The 17776-nt window shown below is 38.2% G+C and overlaps 3 protein-coding genes across 4 annotated transcripts; 1 reads left to right on the top strand and 2 right to left on the bottom strand.

Moving 5' to 3' along the window:
- Positions 1 to 1432: 1432 nt before the first annotated feature.
- gngt2b (guanine nucleotide binding protein (G protein), gamma transducing activity polypeptide 2b) lies at positions 1433 to 3421 on the bottom strand. 2 transcript variants are annotated; one of them, XM_056245792.1, is made up of 3 exons: positions 3256 to 3421; positions 2665 to 2749; positions 1433 to 1617 (listed from the first exon to the last, which is right to left on the bottom strand). In XM_056245792.1, the coding sequence occupies exons 2-3, from the start codon at positions 2746 to 2748 to the stop codon at positions 1492 to 1494; spliced, it is 210 nt and encodes a 69-aa protein (XP_056101767.1). In that variant the 5' UTR covers position 2749; positions 3256 to 3421; the 3' UTR covers positions 1433 to 1491. The 2 variants fall into 2 exon arrangements, with proteins under 2 accessions (XP_056101767.1, XP_056101766.1); XM_056245791.1 differs by having other exon boundaries at positions 2665 to 2753; positions 3256 to 3409.
- Positions 3422 to 7730: 4309 nt separating this feature from the next.
- On the top strand, positions 7731 to 11601 carry tmem101 (transmembrane protein 101). Its single transcript, XM_056245790.1, has 4 exons — positions 7731 to 7897; positions 8179 to 8359; positions 9772 to 9918; positions 10851 to 11601. The coding sequence occupies exons 1-4, from the start codon at positions 7767 to 7769 to the stop codon at positions 11157 to 11159; spliced, it is 768 nt and encodes a 255-aa protein (XP_056101765.1). The 5' UTR covers positions 7731 to 7766; the 3' UTR covers positions 11160 to 11601.
- Positions 11602 to 14343: 2742 nt separating this feature from the next.
- LOC130080444 (slit homolog 1 protein) lies at positions 14344 to 17543 on the bottom strand. Its single transcript, XM_056245789.1, is given in 2 exon segments — positions 14344 to 15131; positions 17150 to 17543. Coding segments are annotated over 2 exon segments (1101 nt in total). The 5' UTR covers positions 17465 to 17543; the 3' UTR covers positions 14344 to 14345.
- Between the last annotated feature and the right edge of the window lie 233 nt (positions 17544 to 17776).

Below are 17776 nucleotides of genomic sequence, written 5' to 3'. Positions count from 1 at the left end.
CCCAAAAATGAAATGTATTCACCCACAAGCCAACCTAAGTGTATGTGACTTTCTTCTTTCAGCCGGACACAATCAGAGTTATATTAAAAAATATCCTGGCTCTTCCAAGCTTTATAATGGGAGTGAATGGTACCACAGATTTTAAAGCGCATCCATCCAGGGGGTTAATAAAGGCCTTCTGAAGCGAAGCCGTGCGGTTTTGTCAAAAAATTAGCTTTAAAAATGATCTTTTTAGACTGTGTTTTGTTTTGCTCCATCCTCTGCGCTTCTGTGTTCGTCAATATGTGTCGGGTCAAAGGTCACTCTTCAGCCGGAACTCGACTCCCGTATGGCCGTTACCAGAAGCCGGTGATTATAAAGTTATAATTATGGATATTTTTCTTACAAAAACGCATGGCTTCGCTTCAGAAGTCCTTTATTAACCCCCTCGAGACGTTTGGATTACTTTTATGATGGAAAGATGCGCTTTTTTGGGCTTCAAAATCTAAGGTACCATTAACTCTCATTATAGAAGAGCTTCAGATGTGCTGTCTATAGGGATCAAACCCTGGAAACCTGGTGAAACCCATTCAAAATCAAACTAAAGTACCTTGTTGTTGTGTTTTTGCTCACACACAAGAGCTACAGTTCATCCCAATTACCGGCTCAGTATTTAAATAGGAGATGAAGAGAGAGAGAGAGAGAGAGAGAGAGAGAGAGAGAGAGAGAGAGAGAGAGAGAGAGAGAGAGAGAGAGAGAGAGAGAGAGAGAGAGAGAGAGAGAGAGAGAGAGAGAGAGAGAGAGAGAGAGAGAGAGAGAGAGAGAGAGTGGGGCAGTGGCACAAACTTGGAAAAGGAGCTTACAGGATGAAAAGCTCAATCCTGAGATGAGGATCAGAGAATGAGCTTAAGGTTCTCGAAACATATAGGAAGCAGCTGCTCTTCAGCGGGACAGAGAGACCTGACACCCAAATCCCGTTATCACAGCAGCCAATGACACACACCAGCCACTGATTCAATCTTCCTGCAGAGCTTTACGCATACAGAGCGCTAATGCAAGACAACACATGGCTTTCAGACGCTTTTTTAAATACCTTCTTCAGATGCAAATCCCTCAGGAGATAGTTACCGTTGCACAAAAAGTTCTTATAGTGGTTTTGACTTGAACTGTATATGGACAAAACAGAAGTCATACAGGTTTAAAAAGACCTGAGAATGAGTAAATGATGACAGAAATTTCATTTTGGGGCGAACAATCCCTTTAAAGTCAAATTAGGGTCTCGAGTCCATTTATAGGCTGCTGAAATTAGAACCGTAAGACATTTGCCTAGATTGCTAATGAGTTTATTTTAAAAACAGACAGAAAACATCATATCATAAAAGGTATTGAATGACATGAGGGGGTCCTCTTAAACTTCTGGAGCTGGATAATATTTAGTGGAGTTTCTAGTACAAATAAACTTTCATACAAAAGCAGACGTTGAACCGAGCCCTGGTGACCCCAGGGCCGCCGCTACGTGATAATGCAGCCTCCCTTCTCCTTGAATGGGTTCTTGTCCTCGGGGACGCCCTTGACCAGGGGGTCTTCGCCAGACTTCTCCTCAACGAAAGCAATGATTTCTGGGGCTGAGGTTGAAACCTGAGAAAAATAATCGGGAGATATGGTTCAAGGATGATTGTTTCTTTAAATTGCCGCTCCAATTGGAATTAAAGTAGCCTAACCAAACAGAGGATCTATCTGCAAATGCTGACTCAGGGGCCATAGACCTTATTCACAGCAGCACCATCTTTGATTTTTAACATAACATTTCAACAGTGTCGGCCCAGATCACATCTGGGGCCAGTCGCCTAAACTTAGCCATTATGTTAAGACAGTGTCTTAAGATCTAGTAGGCTATGACCCACTAGCAGTTAGTCAAGGGATGGTTAGTCTTAGTTTTCGGCATCAAATTAGTGCAATGTATGTTTTTATGACGTACATTTTTTTTAAACAGTTTTAAAGAAAAATTTCGATGACTAACTTGTAAGACTAGTCTAAGTGGTTTCTGCAACCGGCTATGCGTGGAATCCACATGTAGACGTGGCCCGGATCTGGGCCGACACTATGTTGCTGTCTGGGTTATTTAATATGTTTTTGGATTGTTTTGCTTACAATACACTGAAAAAAAAATCTTTCTGAGAAATTTCAGTTGACAAAAAACATTCCAGGCAACATGAGCTGTACAAAAATGATTAGTGATCTAGAAGCTTTATCATGGAAGCTTGTTTCCGCCACAGAATAAAACATAAAAAAGGTAATTTTGACTTTTTATCTCAGAATTCTGACTTTATAACACGCAATTGTGAGTTTATGTCTCGCAATTCTGACTTTATAACACTCAATTCTGAGAAAAAGTCAGAATTGTGAGATGTAAACTCGCAATTGTGAGATTAAAAAGTCAAAATAATCTTTTAAAATGTTTTATTCTGTGGCGGAAACAAGCTTCCATATTATCCAGCTTTTTATGTCATTGTAAACACGGGAAGTCTCCCTCACAGCCTTCCATTCCTGTCATGGCGCTGCTCTCAATAAGGTCTATTCACACACAGAACGCGTTTTTTTGCGGTTAAAATCGCGCGACGCATGTCAGCGTCGCGGGAAAACCGCGATTTAAGATTTAAAATCTTAAATTCTTAAGATTTTTACCGCAATTCGGGGAGTGTTCACTTCCACCTTCAGCTGATCCAGCTCCATCTTCAGGATGTCTTTATCTGTCATATCCCGAGCCATCCTGTCTATTCAGAGCAAATAAGATATGTGGGAAATTAAGCTCAATATTCACATCGAAAAAGTCTCATGAACAATGCTACTACACTGTAAAAATAAAAAAAATAAAACAATATATATTTGTTGGTTGATTCACTAATGTTAAATAGCAGTTCATTTAATTGTTAACATTTTTCAGTGTACTAAAAGTAGGCTACATAATGTAAAAAACAAATATGAAGATCCACAGAGAAAATGCTTATAGATGTATTTTTTATTTGTATAAAGCTTTGTTTCAATCAGCTTTAAAGAAATGTTTAGTAGGCCTAACTCATGATTTATATGTCAAAAAGTGCATTTATTAAGATTTAAAAAGAATTCTCAAATGGCTGCCATGTTAATAATAATAAAAAAAAATCCGTCCTGGTGGTTTCAGTAAAACTGATTTCTCACTTGACAGTTCTGTCAATTAAACATTTGATATATTCTGACCAAAAATAAAGAAATAAAAGTAAAAAATAATCCATTTACCTGTTGAACGGAGGGCCGGGCAGCAGTCGGAGAAATGTCCTGATGTCTCCTAAGAGATCATCAGCGTGGAGGTCTTCCTCCGAGTCTGTGGATCTCAGGCTCTTCTCCTCTATTTCTGCTGTTCGGACCCCCTCCTTCCCTTTACTCTTTCTCAGGTGTAGAGATTGATCCTGGTGATGGGGATTGCGCTCTGATGTCGTCAATCTCCACTGATCTCATTAGGCCAATGAGAGCAAGTAGGATGGCCATGAGAAGTAACCTCTAAACAACATTGAAATACTGGAGGAAAGGGCAGCATGTGAAAAATGAAGATGCACTGATGGAATTACTGTGTCAAATTCATCATTAACCAATAACATACTTCTTGTGGAAGCCTAAAATAATCCGTGCATCTTACTAAGGATCCATGCGACCTTTGGCATAGAAAGAGCTCAATGTGAGCATTGGTTGAACATAATCAGACAGTAGAAGTAGTGAATGTTGGTTTCCAAAGTGAAATGCTCTGTGAGGAAGTCATTAGACAGTCATTAATAAAAACTCCATTAATAGCCAAGCATAATAAATACTGAGTCGTACACTACCGTTCAAAAGTTTGGGGTCAGTAAGTATATATATCCTACTATATTTAAAGAAATGAACACTTTTATTCAGCAAAGATGCATTCAATTGATCAAAAGTAGTAATTGCTTTTTGTAATAATTGCCACAAAATGTTTATTTCAAATAAATGCTGTTGTTTTGAACTTTATTCAGCAAAGAATCCTGGGGAAAAAGTAGGCCTATCACAGTTTCCACAAAAATATGAAGCAACATGCTAAAACATGCTACCAACATGCTAAATCAGGTTATCAACATACTATATCTTGCAAGCATTATGCTTAAACATGCTAGCAATGTGCTAAATCATGCTAGAAACGTGTTATTATGCTAGAAACATGTCAAAACTTGTTTGCATTGTGCTGATGCATGACAGAAACCTGCTATCAAGGTAAAGCATGTTAGCAATGTGCTAAATCATTTTAGAAACAGGTTAACAACGTGTTAAATCCTGGTAGAAACATGTTAGCAACATGCTAAATCATGCTAGAAACATGCTAGCAATGTGTTAAATCATGTTACCAACATACTATATCATGCTAGCCTAATGCTAAAATGCTAATGTATACTAAATCACATGCTACCAACATGCTAAATCAGGTTATCAACATACTGCTTAAACATGCTAGCAATGTGCTAAATCATACTAGAAACATGTCAAAACTTGTTTTCATTGTGCTGATGCATGATAGAAACCTGCTATCATGGTAAAGCATGTTAACAATGTGCTAAATCATTTTAGAAACAGGTTAACAATCTGTTAAATCCTGGCAGAAACATATTTGCAACATGCTAAATCATGCTAGAAACATGCTACCAACATGTTAAATCATGCTAGAAACATGCTACCAACATGCTAGCAATGTGTTAAATCATGTTACCAACATACTATATCATGCTAGCCTAATGCTAAAATGCTAATGTGTGCTAAATTAGAAACATTGAAACAATGATGCTAAAACTTGCTAGCAACGTGTTAAATTTTACCAATTGGCTAAACACGTTGGCATTGTGCTAGACTGTATTGCCTTCAAACTACTACAAGCTTTTAAAACTTCTTCAAATTTTCCAGGCTTTCTCAAAGTTTGTCTTCTTGACAAAGTGCTGCATTAACCAGTTGAACTTTTGTTTACACTCAGTCATGAAATAATGAAACTCAGTTTTGGGCTCTCTAGATCCTAAACAGAACGTGAGGGTTGAACTCATTATCTTAGATCCAGTGTCAAAGAGTGTCACTGGGACTTTTGACCATCAGCCATTGGCATCAGTGCCTAATAAACTGCTCAGCGCAGGATTACTATTACTGCGATCTGCTTAATAACGGCAATGCTTTCAACCATTGGCCATGTTGGAAAAACAAGACTGTTATCTGATGACTGAGAGTGTTTCGGGGCCAACAAATCACCTTTAAAAAGCTATGTTGCATAGTTTTGGACATGGCAGTGGAGGAAAACATTTCCAGAGATGTGAGCCAGACCTGAGCGGGACTGAATTCACACTTACAGTTGCAAAGTTTTTCAACTCAGACACATCTTCGCAGTTGAGTGTGTATTGAACTCCTGAATAAGCTTGTTGTGGCTCTGGCTTCTCCTGTAAGCCTGAGGATCTGGCTTAGGCCCCCTTTGTCCTGAATTAGCAAGAGGGACATTGAAGCCTTGATTCGTGATGAGTGACTTTATGACGAGGAGCTTTACTGCTCTTTAATATGACATTATTGAGACGTTATATTAGCACTACACTTTCATTAAAAGCATATCAGATTGCATTGTGAATTAGGTAATGCATTAAGGAATAGTCCATCAAAAAATTACAATTCTGTCATCATTTACTCACCCTTAAGTTGTTCTAAACCTGCATGAGTTTCTTTGTTGTGTTGAACACAAAGGGAGATATTTTGAAGTATGTGTGTAAACAGTTGTTGGTCCCCATTGACTTCCATAGTATGAAAAAAAAAAAAAAATACTATGGAAGTTTTCTAGCAATTTCTGAATAAAAATAGTTTCAAAGTAAATCCTTCACCAATTTTTTTTCAGTGTAGGAAGAAAAAGTAATAATTGTTTGTATATTCTATGCAACCTCATATTAATAAATATTCGATGAATGTCGAATTGTTCTCTAAAGCCAGTTAGACAAGTGGTGACAACTGACTTATTGTTTCCAAGAGACTGTCACACGCTAAAGCTTTAGTAATTGAGCTAAGACTAATCAAGCACCAAGAAAGGTTTATGGGTCATAGATATCAGGAGCTGTCACTCTCCCAGAACCAGGTCACCTTACTTTTCTTTAAAAATGATCTTTGACTAGTTTTATGAGTCAATACAATGAATACAAAGCCATTCAATTCTGACTGAGTGTTCTTTAAAGACATCTAACTTAAACAAAAAAATTATTTGAGTTCATAAGATCTTGTATAGTATTTTGTATTATATTTGGTGTCAGTTAATTAAGGCTTAATCAGTTATTAAACACACTTAATCTGGATGGTTAGCAGCATCAAGAAGAGTTTGAAGCCAATATGACACTTCCATGCGCACTGTTGTTGCATTTTTATCTGGTAAACACAAGATGGCACTGAAAACACTTCAACTTATCAAAGTGTGCAAGTGAGTCATAATAATGATAAAAATAGCCTAATAAAAGGTGTATCCAAAAGGTCAATGTTTATGATGATTTTCTTTATACATATTATTTCTATCCATATTATTAATTCATTATTTGTTCTTTAAATTCATGTATTCCTAGGCTACTTTATTAACCTTCAAGAATTTACTCATTATTGTATACTTATTTGTTTGTTTTTTCACCCTATTTATTTTTATTTAATGTAGTATTATCCAAGAATATGTATTGTGTTCAAATGTTCATATCTTAGTTACTGTGTTTTGTTAGATATTACAATAATAATAATAACAATAATGTTTGTTGTTTTTGTTATTAATCCTAGGTTAACTTTTCAGGGAATCTAAAGTAGCTGAACAACGTTGTCATATGAATCATCGGGGTGGATCACAGTAGTTTGTAACAAAAAACTTTAAAGATTATATTGAATTAGAGATTTATATTGAAATTCTCAAATACCATGTTCTGTAAATGAATCAGTTTATCTATAAAATATATATATATATATATATTTGAATACAGTTTAATGGGGAATTCGGCTATCTTTACGCCCTCTGGAGGAAAACTACTTTGTTTCATACATTACAGAGTTACTATCGAGCAGCAAGCGTTCACTTTTTTTGCCAACAAGATTCCTGAACGGCGTAGCGATGGACAGTCCGAGTCATTTCCGAGAATCGGTTCTTTTCAAAGAAACGGTTCAAATAAATGATTCATGATTCTTTTACGTCATGACGCATTTACGTCCTTGCTGCAGCCATCAGGAAATCGGAGAAGAGAAATTCGAGAAATTGTTATGCTATATGAGATGTATCTTTATTGAATGGAAAAGTGTGGTTATTAGGCCCCATAGGTCTCAAATTAGAAATAAGGTTACACAAATCTCCTTTAACTTTGACTCAGATTGTATCCAGTAGCCTAAATCACTGTTTAAAGAAATGTAAAAAAGGTATAAATATAAACTTTTTGTAATAACTATCATGGAACTACTAAAAAGATGAAACTACTATGCATTTATTTGTACACTGAACGTATTCAGTTATATTGTGGCGTGAGCATACACATATTCAGTATTCAAGACAGTTTTATGGGAAAATGTAGGTCTACGAAAAAAAGAAAAAAATACCAGCACATGAAAAGTTTTCCGATTTAACAATGCTACATTTCATTCTTCATCTGGCTGTCAACAGTTCTTATTTTCGCGAAGCGTTACTGATTCAATCAAAAGACTCGACTCATATGAACGATTCGTTCACGATCCCTAGGAAGGAGATGGTACTTCCGCCATCCTGAGCCATGGCTGCTGCAACCCGTAAAAAAGCACTGAGATTTTTCTCGCAGTTCGGAGCCTTTATTCTGACTCGGTTCGGGTTCTGGAACAGTTTCAGCATGTTGATGCTGTTCGCGGAGCGCGCGGATGTGAAACGGTACGTAGGAAAGCTCAAAAGAAGGCTTGCAGGGACACAGTGTAAACACATGTGACATGCAGTAATTCAACAAAAGAATATTCGATGAAGTGCTTGTGCTTAAACTGGATTTGTACATCATCATGCCTAAACTGCTGTTTTGCAATGCTTTAAGTTTCATTCAAAGAATTGACCAAACCAACCATCCAAATACCACATAAAGTTGGCAAAGTCTTAAATTTAGCTACTGGCTTATATTCATTCTCTTTAAAAAAAAAAATGCTTTTTTCTTTCTTTTTTAGGAAGCCAGACATCCAGGTGCCTTACCTGTACATAGACTTAGGAGCTGCGGTGTTGTGTGCCAGCTTCATGTCCTTTGGGGTGAAGAGAAGATGGTTCGCTCTGGCTGCTGCCGTTCACTTGGTCCTCAGCACATATGTGTCCTATATGGGTGGACAGGTCCATTATGGAGACTGGTTGAAGGTAAATACAGGACTCATTGTTGTGTAACTTTTCCTTTTTCTTGTGACACCAAAAATAATTGTTTGCAGCAGTGATGATCAGTGAGAGCTTTCTGTCCCTCCATTGACAGCTACGCAACTACCACTTTCAAGCCCCAGAATGATAGTAAAGACATCATTAAAGTAATCCATGCGACTCCAGTTGTTTAACCTCAATTTTATGAAGAGACGTGAGTGCTTTGTGTGCGCAAAAAACACAATTTTATTTATAACTTTATTTACAAAATATCAATCTCCGACAACAACGCCTGCTCTCTCGTCAACAACTCGCACGCCGCGTCGTGGTGCTCTCATGAAGTTGCGTTGGAGATTAATATTTTGTATTTATGTATTATTGCACACACGGAGCACTTCCTGTCGCTTCATTAAAAACCTTTCTGGGGCTTGAAAGTGGTAGTTGCATAGCTGTCTATGGAAGGACAAAAAGTTCTCAGATTTCATCAAAAAGATCTTCATTTGTGTTCTGAAGATGAATGAAAGTCTTATGGGTTTGGAACGACACGAGTGTGAGTAATTATTGACAGAATTTTCATTTTTGTGTGAACTATCCCTTTAAGTCGTTTAACTCAACAAAACCACAGTAGAACATTTTCCATCAGCTTTTGGATTATTGGTGAAAATAAAATAAGCGGTTACCCTACAAAATGTATGATTCTAACGTTTTGTTCCTCATGATCATCTTCACAAATGAACACAGCTTTCATGCATTTTGAGGCTTAAATACAACTACAGTATACAAATACACAAGCGGTAAAAAGCTAAACGTGGGCTATAAACAAGCTACAACACCACAGTCACATGACTTCAATGTCGCCACCATTAAGCTTCCCGCATCTCTTTCAGTCTTTATCGAAAAACATTTTCCCTGAAAGTTCGAGTTAGTTTAGTTTGAAAGAGCGCGATGAGGCTGTGAAAGAGTAGATGAGTTTACATGTCCGACAACCTCTGTTTATAGAATATAAACCTCTGTTAAAAAATGATCACTATTGGGGTATTACTGATGTATTTTATGTTGTACAATAAAATGATAGAACTGAAAATGCGAACTTGTTTCAGAGTTTTGGCCTGCAAAAATACACCTTCCCTGCTGAACTCTCATTTGAATACAAATGACACTTTTGTTCTACTTTTGTGGATCTTCCCACTTACTTCGTCTCTGACTGCTCATGCAAATCCATTTTTCATATCACAACCACCCAGGGGATTAACCATCTGCAATATAGTGTTATATAACTGCAGTAATATCTCTGTTTGAACATAACACAGCAGTCAAAGGAAGGTCATCTATCCATTGCTTGTAATTAAATGCTGTTTAGAGCATATATGGACAATAGAGATGAATGGATACATTGGTTTCACTCCTGACCTCCACAGGTGAGGATGTACTCCAGAGCGATGGCCATCATCGGAGGGTTTCTGGTGCTGGCCAGTGGAGCAGGAGAGGTTTACAGACAGAAGCCTCGCACACGCTCGCTTCAGTCCACTGGACAGGTCTTCCTGGGGATTTACTTGATCTGCATGGTGAGTTTGTCCACTTGATCACTGTACTGGCCTCACAGAGACGGGTCAGACTGTGCCATACTTTGCTTGCCATATTGAAAACCTGGGAATTTTAAAATGGTGTTTTGCATACCTGGAAAATCTCAGAAAGTGTTGTTATCAGATGTTAAATATGTTACAAGATAGAAATTACTATTATTACATCATGTATAGATTTCACTAAGAATATTTAGTTATGCATTATTCACTGATAAGGTTTACAAACTTCAGTTAAGCTCTACTGAAATGTAAACTAAGTTAAGTATATTTAATTAAACCAAATATCCCATATCCTTAACTCGGTGAAGCCTGACCTTAACAGTCAGAAAAATATATTTTCTAAATGAAACAATTTAAGCTTTAGACAAAATATTTTTTACAAGTGTTTGTATACACGTTTTGTTTTATATCATATTTGATACATCAGGATTTTATGGCTCATATAGTATGATGAGAATGTGAAGCTCAAACAAACTTCATTGAGTTGTTTAAACTGAGAATAAATACGTACGCAATTTGGTGCAGATATGATTTATATGGCTAAGATGAAATCCTGACAGTTTGTAATGTAAATCAATGAGATCTTTATAACTGTACAACAGACTACTTGCATAAAATGCATATAAATATCAGTCGTCACTCTAAATCTGCCAATAACGTCTCTTAGTGAGATGATGTTGTTTCAGCCCAGTAAATGTTCATCTTGAAATATTACTAACAATACAAGTTATTCTTACTTAAGGCCTTTTGCTTGCTAAAAAAAAAAATGTTATAAACTCTTAATTAGGTGACAGAAGGGATGTCTTGTGTGCAACAGGGTTTTCAGTAAAGTTGAGATCATTTAAAGGCCTTGGAAATTCATGTATCGCTGATGATACTGTTTAATATTCCTGATATTCGTATTTCTCCTCCAGGTCTACTCTCTACAGCACAGTAAGGAAGATCGACTGGCCTATCTGGACCATATCCCTGGTGGAGAGATCACCATCCAGCTTCTGGTGGTTGTGTTCGGTGTGCTTGCGCTCGCCTACCTCTCGGGCTGCTACGTGCGAGAAGCCTCCCAGATCCTGGCAGTTCTGTTACCTTTGGTTGTGCTTTTCATCGATGGCAACATCGGTTATTGGCACCGTACCTGCCACGTGGAGTTCTGGAACCAGGTGAAGCTCATCGGGCAGAACATCGGCATCTTCGGAGCTGTGCTTATCCTAGCCACAGACAACTAAAGATATAGGGATATATGACAAGATCTCTGTACAGGCAGTGCTTAGGACAAACAGAAGGGATCGGGCAAATGCTCAGAAACTGTGTGTACGCTCAAAGGTGCAGAGGATACAATTCCCAGCTTGCTCTGGAGTCTCCGATCGCAAGCACAAAGTCTTCAAAAGACGGTTTACATTGCATTTGTTTCCTTTTTAATGCTTTATTTAAAGTTTAAGAACGACTAGAAGTCTTAAAAAAATTCAATTAAAGTTGAATGATGAATTAAGGAAACATTATTGTTAGTTTTGATGTTCTTAAGCGGTATAGTAATGTGGAATTCTTTCCATGTTACAGAGATTTAAAATGCCACTACATTTTTTTTGCTGCTTGTATTTAGTTTGCATTCCTTGTACAACTTCTATTAAATCACAATGTCAATAAAAAAAATCATTGTTTTGTACGGAACCTACAAAATCGTTTAATTATTGCATGGTGTTACACACACACATATATATATATATATATATATACACTCACCTAAAGGATTATTAGGAACACCATACTAATACTGTGTTTGACCCCCTTTCACCTTCAGAACTGCCTTAATTCTACGTGGCATTGATTCAACAAGGTGCTGAAAGCATTCTTTATAAAATGTTGGCCCATATTGATAGGATAGCATCTTGCAGTTGATGGAGATTTGTGGGATGCACATCCAGGGCACGAAGCTCCCGTTCCACCACATCCCAAAGATGCTCTATTGGGTTGAGATCTGGTGACCGTGGGGGCCATTTTAGTACAGTGAACTCATTGTCATGTTCAAGAAACCAATTTGAAATGATTCAAGCTTTGTGACATGGTGCATTATCCTGCTGGAAGTAGCCATCAGAGGATGGGGACATGGTGGCCATAAAGGGATGGACATGGTCAGAAACAATGCTCAGGTAGGCCGTGGAATTTAAACGATGCCCAATTGGCACTAAGGGGCCTAAAGTGTGCCAAGAAAACATCCCCCACACCATTACACCACCACCACCAGCCTGCACAGTGGGGACAAGGCATGATGGATCCATGTTCTCATTCTGTTTACGCCAAATTCTGACTCTATATTATCTGAATGTCTCAACAGAAATCGAGACTCATCAGACCAGGCAACATTTTTCCAGTCTTCAACTGTCCAATTTTGGTGAGCTCTTGCAAATTGTAGCCTCTTTTTCCTATTTGTAGTGGAGATGAGTGGTACCCGGTGGAGTCTTCTGCTGTTGTAGCCCATCCGCCTCGAGGTTGTGCGTGTTGTGGCTTCACAAATGCTTTGCTGCATACCTCGGTTGTAACGAGTGGTTATTTCAGTCAAAGTTGCTCTTCTATCAGCTTGAATTAGTCGGCCCATTCTCCTCTGACCTCTAGCATCAACAAGGCATTTTCGCCCACAGGACTGCCGCATACTGGATGTTTTTCCCTTTTCACACCATTCCTTGTAAACCCTAGAAATGGTTGTGCGTGAAAATCCCAGTAACTGAGCAGATTGTGAAATACTCAGACCGGCCCGTCTGGCACCAACAACCATGCCACACTCAAAATTGTTTAAATCACCTTTCTTTCCCATTCTGACATTCAGTTTGGAGTTCAGGAGATTGTCTTGACCAGGACCACACCCCTAAATGCATTGAAGCAACTGCCATGTGATTGGTTGATTAGATAATTGCATTAATGAGAAATTGAACAGGTGTTCCTAATAATCCTTTAGGTGAGTGTATATATAGAGAGAGAGATTTTTTTTGAGTAAATATTACAACAGCAACTCAAGAATTCACAGTATTATAAAATTACATCAACCTTTGTGTTATTTTATCCACATAGATTTTGATAAAATATTATCCCTCAAAGTGTACAAACTGAAACTAAAATAAAGTTTCAAATGTAAGTTCTCTGAAAGATTCAGTTTATAATCTGGTCAACAAGAAAATGTTGATCAAGCAAAAATGGTCCAGCACAAGCACAAAGGACACACTAGAATCCCTTTATGTGTATTTAAAGTAACATTGAATAAAATGACAGGCTGTCCCCAAAACGTCAGGCTGGTGCTCCGGGTATTGAGTTCCTTCGCTGGTTTTTCATGTCATTCTGCTTGAGACCATCTTGAATTCTGAAACCCAAACTCAAGTCGAATTTCCTTTAGCAGCATTTTCTACATTTAGCAAAAATCTTCTAAAACTAAGCCAGAAATTAGCATATTTCCAATCAAACTATTGTACTGTATATGTTACTAATAATGTACAAAAAAATGCAAAGTCTGTGGAAAGGTCAGTGATGACAGAGTCAATGTGAAACGGCGTTCACAAACAAGTAATGTGACATTTCTCAGAGCAAGGTAAAATATAATCAATCCCATTAATTCAGCATGGGTATGAGTTATAGAGCTCTGCAGTGATGGTGCATTTTTGTTTGCTTCCCTCAACAAAAAGTCATTAGGATTTTTCCATTGACTCTTGTATTATTGCAGAAAATAAGCTCTGTGACCAAAACAAGTTTATGATTCTTACATGTTTTGTTCATCACGATAAGCTTCACTTTTATGAATTTTGAAGTCTAAATACAATCGTCAGAAGTAAAATGCTTAAGTTAGGCTACACCGCAGTCACATGACTCCAACATCACCACCATTATGCTTCTCCCAATCAGTCTTTGTTTAAAAACATTTTTCCTGAAAGTTCGAGTTATAATAGTTTGAAAGAGCGCGATTATAAACAACTTCTGCAGTCTCATTTAGACACTTGTTAGCAACCGCCTTTTTCAAACTTGATAAAAATCCCAAGGGTGTATTACTGGTTTATTTTATGTCACAGTATGAAATGTGATGATATCTTGACCTTGTGTTAACCACAGACATTATTTCAGGCATTTAACCAAAAACCCTTTAAAAAAAAACCCCATTGACTTCAAGACGATGGAACCGGACGTGCTGAAATGGTCATTTCCAGGTTTTAGCCTACAAAAATACGTCATCCCCGCAGGCATCCTATTATAATTTGACAAAGAATAACTTATTTATTAGGCTAGGAACATGCATTGGGAAAGTAAAAGGGTTCAATTAGGATTTCACGTTGAAGTGAGTATGGATATGTGCCACATGCACAAAAACGAAGACCTGGTCTGATAGTGTAAAATAAGATTGTATTTCTAACACCTGTTGACTTTTCGTCCCGTCTTCATTTGTAAGACTCCCAAGGCATTGGATCGTTTCCTTGTTTTTCCAGGTTCATCTTTTTCTTCTTTCTCTTCCGTTCCGCCATAACCATGGCCGCCACCACAGTGACCATCACAGTTCCAGTAATGACCAGGACGGTGGCCGTTTCTGCGACACACAGCTGACTGTAGATCAAACCCAGAGAAGCTCCAGCCAGTAAGAGCGGAGAGTGGCATGTGATATTGACGTAATCATCCATGTGGAGATGCCTGACGCGGAGTATCTTACTGAAAACACGATGCAGATCGCAGTCACACGTCCAAGGGTTCTCTGATAACTGCAGATGCGTGCTGCGCGTCTTAAGGTTTAAGATTGTCTTGAACTTCAGGCTTCTCAACTGGTTGGCTTCTAAGTTCAGTATGGTGAGGGTTCGTAGGGGAGTCAGAGCTTCCACTTCAATCTTGGAGATATTATTGTGGCCCAAAAGAAGAACCCCAAGACCTTGTTGCATGGTCAGCAGTCCTCCTTGGAGAACCGTCAATTGATTCCATGCCAGGTTAAGGTGCCTTAGCATGGTAAGTCCACGAAATAACCCGACTTCAATGACCTGAATGTGGTTGTGACTGAGATCTAACCTCTCCAGGTTTTCTAGGTCCTCCAAGGAGCGCGTCTCAAGGCGCTCCAGAGCATTGTGGGAAAGCTTAAGATCTTTAAGAGAGGTCAATCCTTGAGAGAAATCTGAAGGAAGGACACGGAGCTCATTGTAAGCCAGGTCCAGCTTTTCCAGGAAGGTCAGAGAGGAAAGAGCCTGGAACAGAAACAAAGCACAATCGGCTAACAATCCTTTTAAACGGAAATTTAAAGACCAAAGAGAGAGGCAGAGCCGAGGAATGCATTTTTGAATCACATTTGAAGGGATGGTTCACTCAATTCTGTAGTCATTTACACACACTCCTGTCGTTCCAAACCCGCATGACATTCTTTCTTCTGTGGAACACAAAAGATTTTTTTTAAAGTCATAGAGGTGTAAAACAACATTATACACTTTCATTGAATGGACAGATGTTTTTCAGACATCACAAATAACTAATTTTGTGGTCCACAGAGGAAAGTCGTGTTTGGAAACATCAGGAGGGAGACTAAATAATGACAGAATTTTAATTTTGGAGCGAACTATCCCTTTAAATACACGTAAAAATAAAGGTTTTAATATATATAATAAAGATTCTTTATTGGCATCTATGGTTTCATGAACAACCTTTAACATCAGTGGAACATTTTCCATTGGACAAAAGGTTGTTTATAGTACAAAAAAGGTTCTTTAGATGATTAAATTGTTCTTCACACTAGAAAAAATGGTTCTTTTAAAGGGGTCATATAATGGTACATGCACTTTTTTAAGTTGATTGTACTGAAATGTGTGTTGGCAGTGCCTGTACACAACCATCATATAATGATAAAAATCCATCCAGTGGTTTTGTTTTAATCTCCTTATATGTTTTCCCCTGCCTCAAATCGAGCCGTTCGACCGTGTGACGTCACAAGCTCGCACGCCCCTCCCGCGATTGTTGATTGATAGGCGCGTTTCAACACAGACCCGCCCTCGCTCGTGAGAGCTGTCAATCATAGTCTGCGCGGACCGGCGCGGTCATTGTTGATATGCTGGAGCACTGTCTATGAGCAGAATGGCGTCTAAGCGATTGTGGTGTTCTGTTCTTGGGTGTAATAACGAACACAGCAGTCATTTTAATGTTCCTAAATCCGAACCGCTGAAGACGCAGTGGCTGAGTTTGTTTTCGAAGGGAATATTCCCCACGAGCAACGTCAATGCTCTCATGTTTGCGCGAATCGTTTCTCACCAGACTGCTTTATAAACGAGGATCAGTATAAAGCTGGTTTTGCTAAGCAGCTGCTCCTGAATAAAGAATCGGTACCAGATATTCGTGTTCCTGCTGAACCTCTAGAACAACTGAAGTGAGTGTAACGTTTTATTAAACTTTATATTAATATTTATCTTTGCAAATCGCTTCACGATGAATGAGTCTAAGGTTTACACTCAGGGTACATTACTGCATGTTTTCTATGTACGACGTTCTCCATATAATTCATAATCCCACGTTTATAATGAACAACACGTTATGGTATTGTGTTACAAACGTGTACGCATAGAACAGAGAGGCGGAGTCAGCAAAGCTCATGATCATTTAAAGTCATATGCACTGAAACGGCGTGCTGAAAACAGAGCTGTTTTTGACCAGGTAAAATAAGTGTTTTCATACAATACTAATGAGAATTTTTAATTAAAGTATATTACAAACTTTTAATTTAGTCCCTAAAGAATCATATTAGCTTGTACAAAAATGGCATTATATGACCCCTTTAAGAAATGTTCACTGAAAGGTTCTTCTGAGGAACCCAAAATAGTTGTTCTAAACTCTAAAATATATCTTCCAAAAGGTTTTCATAGAGATGCCATAGAAGAACCATTTTCAGTGAAAAGTTCCTGAATCATTTTTATCTTCGTGCAAAGAACGGAGAGTGGGCTTTTTCCTCTATAAAGAACCTTATGTCCAATGGAAATGTCGCAGGGATACTTAAGTTCATGCATGTATATGCCAATAAAGCACCTTTATTTTGAAGAAGAATCATTTCTCTGAGTGTGAAGAACATTTTAATAATCTGACGAACCTTTTTCCACACTTTTTATGCAATGGAAAGATTTCATAAACTTTAAAGGTTCTTCATTGAATCAGCGATGCCAATAAAGAACCTTTATTTTAAGAGTATAGTATAGAAATTTGTAAAGACAACCTAAATTAAGCGCACCTGAGAATGAACCACCTGCATGTTGCTTTGTGAAAGCAGAAGGACCCGGAGGACCCATATCCCAGTAAAAGAGGTACTCCTCAACTCCGACAGCTTATTCCCACTGAGGTCCAGGAGCCACGTGCCATGTGGAATACTGTGGGGAATGTGAGTGAACCCTCAGGATCGACAGTCCACCAGCTCAGATGCTCCGTAACAAGAACACTGATGAGGGCAGAGCTTTAAGCCTCCAGCGACTAGGAAAGTGATGGGTAAAAATACGACGCAAATCATCTTCAACTTGAGCTCAGAGATTTCATTCAAAAAAAGATCCATATCAACAAGCACGCTCGTCTTGCTCGTTCTCAGCGCAGAAGCGTCTGGTTGAGCTGAAAGGAAATTACATCAACTGGTATATTCCTGTATATCTAGCATTCATTTTCAAACGGTTTGAATTCTGAGATCTACAAGGATTTGTGGCTTGGCATGAGTCCTCAAATTATATAAAGAGCTCAATCCTTTAATCCGTTTATCATTTCACACAATCAGCATCAGAATGCATCATGTTGGTCAAGCTGTATATGTGGATCAAATTTCCAAGACATTCATTTATGCTTAAAGAATTACAGATCTAATTGTACTTACCAA

Source organism: Rhinichthys klamathensis, unplaced genomic scaffold, assembly GCF_029890125.1.
Source record: "Rhinichthys klamathensis goyatoka isolate OS25496 unplaced genomic scaffold, OSU_Roscu_1.1 h1tg000035l_1, whole genome shotgun sequence".
NCBI lineage: Eukaryota > Metazoa > Chordata > Actinopteri > Cypriniformes > Leuciscidae > Rhinichthys > Rhinichthys klamathensis.
Note: the sequence above shows the minus strand (reverse complement) of the source record. Positions and strands in the feature narration are given on the sequence as shown.